The sequence below is a fragment of the Elephas maximus genome, chromosome 19 (genome assembly GCF_024166365.1).
Source record: "Elephas maximus indicus isolate mEleMax1 chromosome 19, mEleMax1 primary haplotype, whole genome shotgun sequence".
Classification (NCBI taxonomy): domain Eukaryota; kingdom Metazoa; phylum Chordata; class Mammalia; order Proboscidea; family Elephantidae; genus Elephas; species Elephas maximus.
In genome coordinates this window covers 47,908,772-47,916,898 of record NC_064837.1, presented here as the reverse complement: position 1 = coordinate 47,916,898, position 8,127 = coordinate 47,908,772, and the positions used below count along the sequence as shown (strand labels likewise).

The following is an 8,127-nucleotide window of genomic DNA, read 5'->3' as shown; positions in this document are numbered from 1 at the left end:
CATCTACTAATGTGCTTTACATAGAGACACAATAAAAAAATTGGGGAATGTGCTTTACATAGAGACACAATAAAAAATTGAGAACAATGAAATTAGAGTTAGAAGGGATTTTGGCAATGAAGCGTAAATGACGCCAAGACCAGAAGTGGCGATCATAAATTTTCATCCCATTTAGTTGTAGAATTATTACATGGCACTTCTATGACTTCACTCATGTCAAAGGTTGCTTTCAACTGGTGACGGTGCATATAAAGACAAGTCAATTTCTCGAGTACACAAATTAATAAGCAATCTTTGGTAGTAGCATTAACCAAAACCCAACCCACACCCACTGCCGTCGAGTCACTTCCGACTCATAGCGACCCTGTAGGACAGAGCAGAACTGCCCCGTAGGGTTTCCAAGGAGCACCTGGCGGGTTCAAACTGCCGACTTTTTGGTTAGCAGCCTTAGCACTTAACCACTACGCCACCGGGGTTTCCAGTGGCGTTAAAGGTGACTTCAATGTTACCATAGATATTTGAAGGCCCTCTATATTTTTATTTGTTCCCATGCACTTTTATGCCAAGGTTCCCTTTCTCACATACTTTAATACTACTGTAACAGAGACTTCTTCACACCACTTGTTAACTAAGTAAAACCAGATTGAAAGTTTTGTATCTTCCCCCACTGAGAGAGGGAATAAAAGGCTAACGCTGAAGCAAAACTGGTAAGATCAGGAGCCCTACATTTGTGATAATCACAGGTAAAATCTATCAAAAGTCTTTTTAATTAAAATTTTTTCTTTCTTTCCAAAAAGCTTTTCATTAATATCAAGGCTTCAACTTCCTCTCTGAACTTACTGGGATCTTTTTTTCATTCCTGATTTATCATAGCGTCCCTTTACTCTGTGTTATCTTCATTGAGGATCAATTCCCATGGTTGGATTTTTTTTTTTTCCAACTACTGTCCCACTTGCATGTGCTAACAAGTTGGAGGAGCTGCAATTTGTTGGGTAGTAACTTCAGCTCTGACAGCCAAGTCCTCATTATGCACTCAACCACATTCCCTTTCCCTGCAGAAACTATTTCTGTAGTTTTCATAAACTGGAATGTGCAGCTATAAATTTAATGTGAAAAAGCAATTAATAATGGAAGAGCATGTGCCAAATATACTGTCCTTTCAACATTTTCATGATTCTAAGTTCTTTTTGGTTTGTTTTTTTCCAGGCAAATTCACTGTTACACAGAGTAGAGATTATATGACTAGATGTTGGCAGAGCAGGATAAGAGCCAAAAGCCAGGTTTCTAATCCCAGTTCAACCACTTATTACACATCTTTAGGCAAAATCATAGCCTCTTTCATCTTCAACTTCCTCTTCTATAAACTAGAGATAATGATGACCACCCCGACCTCAGCAGGTTGTTTCAGAGATTCAAAATCATTGCATCACAAAAGGTATTATATAACTATACAAAGTGTGTGAATACGGATATAGATATATATATATTTTGAATAACAGCAATGTCCTAGTCTATAATACAGAAAAGTATTTTATATCATATATTCAAGTTTCAATTAAGTGCTTTAAAAATTAAAATTAAATGCTTAAAATAGCCCATCTGTTTTACCAAATTCTGTGCTCAGTATCTCCAAGGAAATTACCTTTTCTATTGAGAAACAGAATCTGGCCTGGGGACATACAGGCACAGTTTAGGTAGTAATTTTTGGAGCAAACAGCATTCCTTGGTCTGGATTTATATGTTCCCAGGCATATCTTTTATTGGCAATCGTATCTAAAGTCTCCCATTTTAGTCAATCAGAACTTGGTATAAATAAAGTACTGGAGGTTAGTTCTTCATATCTCATGCCAAGAATTTCTGCATTACGATCTTCACAAATGGCTTTACAAAGTCCCAAAAACTCTAGAATCGTTTCGGGATTGTAGATTTTTTTTAATGTTAAAAATGATGGCATCACTAAATCACAAGATTCCTCCATCATTTCTTCCTCCCAATCTCCTAGGCAAAACATTAATATACTTCGATTTTCCAAAGAAATTAAAAGATTCCCTAACATGTACACACATTTCCTAAATTATGCTTTTATGGCTTTAACTAACTTTTTATATGTTGCACCTTTTGAACAATAATTAAACTGTTTAGAGTATTTTTTATTTTCTTTTAGGATGCTTAGCGTTTTCTACAAGATCCTTATCATACCGTGATTTTGGCACTTTATGCTATTTCCTGCTCCAATCCATTAAAACCATTTGAAGCATGAATTTGAAAAATCTTATTTTAGCTGTAATTTTATAGCTAAAATTTTTTATTGAAATTTTCAAACATTCTAAGCAAACCAAAGTAGTGCTGAGAAAAATGGATTTTAACAGTTGCTCAATGTTCAAGAGGTAAAAAGCACAACGAAAGACATGCTCATCTGAACTCCACCCATTTTCAATTTCAACATAGTAAATCTCTGGTTTGTTCCTAGGGCAAATTCAAAACTGGACATATTGGGATTGGTTATTAATGAAGATAATTTATGCAACCATAAGCCAAAGATGCTAAGTTGACAAAAAGAAAACCACGCCAGTAAGCAAACCCTAATACACCTGGGACACACCTTCTCAGTATATAAGGGCCTGTCACTGTCCTTGGATAGCAGCACTTCCTGAGCTAAACTCAACAGCATCGCCATGTCTGTTCAATACAGCTCAAGCAAGCAGTACTCTTCCTCCCGCTGTGGAGGAAGAAGTGGTGGTGGAGGAGGGTCATCCATCAAAATTTCGAGCAGCAAAGGCTCCATTGGTGGAGGATTTGGCTCAGGGGGGTTCAGCTGTGGCTCTTTTAGCCGGGGGAGCTCTAGTGGGGTGTGCTTTGGGGGTTCATCAGGTGGCTATGGAGGAATAGGAGGAGGTTTGGGTGGAGGTAGCTTTGGTGGAAGCATCTTCGGTGGGGGCTATGGAGGAGGCAGCTTTGGAGGGGGCTATGGAGGAGGTGGCTTTGGAGGAGGCAGCTTTGGTGGGGGCAGCTTTGGAGGATTTGGTGGTGGATTTGGAGAGGGCGGCCTTCTCTCTGGAAATGAAAAGCTAACCATGCAGAATCTGAATGACCGCCTGGCTTCCTACCTGGACAAAGTCCGGGCACTGGAAGAATCAAACTATGAGCTAGAGGGCAAAATCAAAGAGTGGTATGAAAAGCATGGTAATGTAGGCCAGCGAGAGCCTCGTGACTACAGCAAATACTTCCAAATCATCGAAGAACTTAAAAATCAGGTAGGGGGCATTTTTATATCCAACTTTACGCCTATTCACTAGTCATGTAATTCAGACAGATGAATCTTAAATTAAGCAGAATATGGCTGTTCACTGTGTTTTTCCTATGTTACTTTCTTGCTTCTAAAAATAATCTAGCCTTATCAAAAATGAATTGTGTGGGTATGGCCATGGAAATCTAACATGTGTTGTTTGTCTTATAAAATGGTAGATTACTGTAGATTACTGAAAATGTTTTAGGTTTAACAGGTGCATAATGAGTCCACAGTTAAAGTATACAGATCATTTAGAAATGTAGGAACTGAAAGGATTATTATGAGTCAGAATGAAACATTATTCAGATCGATAAGTACACTTACTGTGTACCAGTTTGGACTATACTTACTAAAGTATAACAAATCAAACCAAAGACAGGTGTCAGTTAAGTGTTTGCCAAAATACAATGGAAATAACATAGTATAACAAAGGGAGACACAATGGCAGGAGTACATTTATATAATTCCAGTTAGTTATCAGAAAGGGATGACATAGAAATAGAAGGTATAGGAACTTGAAGAGAACAAATGGTTCAAAGTTGAGCGTGTGGGTGAGCTTGTAATATTTTACATTTAAAATAAAACTTTCTCAAAGAATTTATAAGAGAACAATATAAAAACACAGTGAATCTATGGCATTATAAAAGTATTTCTGTATCTGATCTCCTTTTAAATAACTGTGCCTTTCCCTCCAGATCGTCAATCTAACAACTGAGAATGCCAATATTCTGATCCAGATTGACAATGCCAGGCTGGCAGCTGATGACTTCAGGCTGAAGTAAGCTAACTTAATATGGCACAATATTGTCACAATAGATACATCAGTTGTTTTTCATAATGGCTTTGGATGCCCCACAACATCATTTATATCTTACTGAATTCATTCAAAGTTAAATATTATTGTAGTTGCCTGAGAAATTTTCAATTTCAATACTACTTGTTTCACAATATTAAAGAAAATGTATTTAAAGAAACTGCTAAGCTACTTTGCATTAATCCACTAATATTTCTATGTGAATTAGTGTATGATAAATGTTGCCATGATGGAAAATCAACTCTATATTAACTTCTACACAGTCTCTGCCAAGATACACTTTCCTCCATAAATTATACCTACTACTTGTATCTTCTTGTTTCAGGTACGAGAACGAGGTAGCCCTACGCCAGAGCGTGGAGGCCGACATCAATGGCCTGCGCAGGGTGTTGGATGAGCTGACCCTGGCCAAGGCTGACCTGGAGATGCAGATAGAGAGCCTGACTGAAGAGGTGGCCTACCTGAAGAAGAACCATGAACAGGTGATGCAAAAGTTAAACTTCCTCTAGCCAAAAAAGGGCTCATTGTGGTCACCACAAAATCATTAAATCTTTCCTGTCCCTTGAACAGGAAATGAGAGACCTCCAGAATGTATCCACTGGTGACGTGAATGTGGAAATGAATGCTGCCCCAGGTGTTGATCTGACTGAACTTCTGAATAACATGAGAAGCCAATACGAACAACTTGCTGAGCAAAACCGCAGAGACGCTGAAGCCTGGTTTAATGAAAAGGTAAAGTTAATCTTCCTTCAGAGTGAAGCCCAAGGAGGTTTCGTTATCACTTCAGAATTTTCTCATCTTTCTCCCTTTTTTTTTTTTTTTTAACCCTCCAGAGCAAGGAATTGACTATAGAAATCGACACTAACATTGAACAAATATCCAGCTATCAAACTGAGATTACCGAATTGAGACGCACTGTTCAAGCTTTGGAGATAGAACTACAGTCCCAACTAGCCCTGGTATGTCAATAATTCTTTCTTGAAATGACCTTAACTTTATTACATAAACTTCCATGCTAACATAACAATAGCAACAATAAGACATATAACACAATAGAAAAATGCAGTTAGGCTAAGAAAGTAGAAATGAAACTGGAGTCCTTTGTCGGGGGGAGGGAGAAGCTTAGGAGTATTATTACTGACATTGACCTGAAAGTGCTGAGATGGAAACGCTGTCATTCCACATAAAACACAAATTCTATTCATTTTCTTTATTCGCCCGTTTATTGTTAAATTCAGCTTCACTGTACTCAATTAAACAATGAGACCACTAAGTCACAATATGTTCTCTTCTCAGAAACAATCCCTGGAAGCTTCCTTGGCAGAAACAGAAGGCCGCTACTGTGTGCAGCTCTCACAGATTCAAGCCCAGATTAGCGCTCTGGAGGAACAACTACAGCAGATTCGAGCTGAAATCGAGTGCCAGAATGCTGAGTACCAACAACTCCTGGATATTAAGATCCGACTGGAGAATGAAATTCAAACCTACCGCAGCCTGCTAGAAGGAGAGGGAAGGTAAATTGGGGGGTGGGGCGGGGGGGTGGGAAATCCCAAACTGTGCTTTTACCTAAAATCCCATATAGCAAGTTTTCTCCAAAATCCAGGGAGAACTGAAGTACCAAAAAAGGTGTCCGCAATCACAGTGGTAAATTCTCCGGCTTTGGAGATGTGTAAATAGAACCGTTTATAAGGATGGATTTAATATACATACTTGGCAGGGTTGTTTTTTCTACCACATGCTTTATTTTCTAAAGTAACGGTCATCGGTCCACGGTCGGCCAACGTTTAACTGAACATAACCCTCCTCTCCCGGCAGTACCGGCGTTATCTACTACGGCGGCGGGCGCGGCGGCGGGCGCGGCGCCGGAAGTTCCGGCGGTGGCTACGGCGGAAGTTCCGGCGGCGGTGGCGGCTACACCGGCGGCAGCTCTAGCGGCGGCGGCCAGGGAGGCAGTTCCGGCGGCGTCCAGACCGGAAGTATAAGCTACAAGGTTTCCTCCAGCTCCTCTACGTCTGTTGGAGAGTCTTCATCAAAAGGAGCAAGGTCAGCAGAACCCAGCTGGGGTAATCAGAATCAGTTTTAAATTTCTGTGGTGATTCTGGTGCTTTTTCAGTTGTAGAACTGTTTTAAAAATACAGACGTTTTAGAGAGGGTTCTCAGTTGCTTTTTTTTTTTTTAATTACTGACACCGACCTTGAAGAAAGAATGGCAGTTTAAAAGCTATGCCTTAAGCATTGTTTTTTTTTTTAAGCAGCGCAAAAAGTTGCGTTTTCTTCCTTTTTAATTTAATGTAGGGTTTTTTTTTTAAGTATTGTTAAATTAGCAAAGACTCCTGCAAATTGTTTAAATTCCAATTTCTTTTTCATTATTCACCAACAGATACTAACAAGACCAGAGTAATCAAGACGATTATTGAAGAGGTGGCACCTGATGGTAGAGTTCTTTCGTCTATGGTTGAATCAGAAACCAAGAAACACTATTAAGCCGCATCAAGAGGAAAGAGTCTCCCCTCACAAAGGCCATTATATATAAACGCATGGAAAACAAAATCTCCAAGAAAACACCTCAGTCTTAATGGTCTATGGAAACAGGTTCACTTCTTGAAAGTAAGGTGTCTAAAAGGTGTTTCGTGGATTCTGTATTTCTTCTTTTCACTTTACCAGAAAGTGTTCTTTAATTAAAAGAAAAACTTTCTATTCTCATTTACTGATGAATTTCAATAAACTTTCTTACTGATGCAAACTATCCAATTTGGTCAGAATTGTCTTTGTTTCACTTAGATAATTTTTTTAACATTAAAATTAGTAAGCTATAGCATTTGAAGATTGATTCATCCAAAAATTCTACAGCCTGAATTACTGTAATTATGATTTCTCTGAAGTAAGTTTTTAAATCTTGTGTGCACACACTGTCAGTAAGATCACTGAATAAAAAGTCTGTGAGTCACCACTCGTATTCTTTCTTAAAAACACACAATATGTGGAAAGCTCACAGCTCTCTGGCTTTAAACTATTTAGTTCTTAGAAATTTTTAAATATCCAAAATAAGACCTCCAAAATAAAATTAATTGGAAATTTCACATTTTCTAATTACATGATTTTTCACATTTTTCTGCCCTCGTTTTCTTCCCATTACTGTATTGCTTCTCAATTGTTGTGACCTTAAGAGATAACTCCTAATACTTAACAACTCAGTAAAATCATATCGCCCCCATCCGAGTTATTTGGTGTCTAGCAAGTAAACTTGAGAAGCACTATGAGGACATGGTGATGCCAGTATGACCAAAGAAATACCTCTAGGTCCTTGCCTTTCAGTCCTGCCCAGTGGTTAGTACTAAACACCTGATACAGGATCAGCCCAGTCACACATCCCTCAACCAGGAGTAAAATAACCCAGCCTTACCTTACTTAGTACTTCGCTAGTATACTGGGGCGGGATGGGAGGGGGGTAGAGTTATCTATGTTCCTAAGACCATGGCTGTGTTCCTTGGTGAGATCCTGGTTCACCTGTGTCCACTAAGTAGCGCCTTCTTTGGTATCCTTGCTTGAACCCCAGTTTCCCCCAGGACCAGAGCCCTAATCCCCAGGCCGTTTGTGTGGGACACCTTCTGCTAGGTAGACCCTATTCTCTGTACCCAAAATTGATGAGCCCTATTTCAGTGGGGGTGCACTTCCCTATATCAAGCATCCATAACCTACCTGGCACCAAATATTACAACTTTTTTCCCGCTTCAGTTCATGTGCTTCCTTATCTGTGGAAATCTACCAGCCCACGTCTTGAACAGACACTTCGTATGCAAATAAGCATGAAAATATGCTCAACATCATTAGTCTTTAGGAAAATACAAAGTAAAACCACAATAAGATACCACCATACAACTATTATTAGAATGACTAAAAGAATTAAACTGACAATCCTAAATGTTGAAGAAGATACAGAGCAATTGGAACTCTCTACATTGCTGATGGGAATGCAAATTTGTGGTTTCATAGTTTCTCATAAACATAGACTTAATGTATGACCC

General features: G+C 39.0%; 1 protein-coding gene across 1 annotated transcript; it reads left to right on the top strand.

Annotated features, from left to right (window-relative positions):
- Window positions 1-2,675: 2,675 nt before the first annotated feature.
- Window positions 2,676-6,837, top strand: KRT10 (keratin 10). The gene is made up of 8 exons (XM_049861350.1): window positions 2,676-3,254; window positions 3,985-4,067; window positions 4,429-4,585; window positions 4,674-4,835; window positions 4,937-5,062; window positions 5,400-5,617; window positions 5,919-6,166; window positions 6,483-6,837. The coding sequence occupies exons 1-8, from the start codon at window positions 2,676-2,678 to the stop codon at window positions 6,584-6,586; spliced, it is 1,677 nt and encodes a 558-aa protein (XP_049717307.1). The 3' UTR covers window positions 6,587-6,837.
- The last annotated feature ends 1,290 nt before the right edge of the window (window positions 6,838-8,127 follow it).

Coding starts and splice junctions, on each gene's coding strand:
- KRT10 (XM_049861350.1), top strand. CDS start 2,676: ATGTCTGTTCAATACAGCTCAAGCAAGCAGTACTCTTCCTCCCGCTGT. Junction 4,068..4,428: donor GCTGATGACTTCAGGCTGAA/GTAAGCTAACTT, acceptor TTCTTGTTTCAG/GTACGAGAACGAGGTAGCCC. Junction 5,063..5,399: donor TACAGTCCCAACTAGCCCTG/GTATGTCAATAA, acceptor TTCTCTTCTCAG/AAACAATCCCTGGAAGCTTC.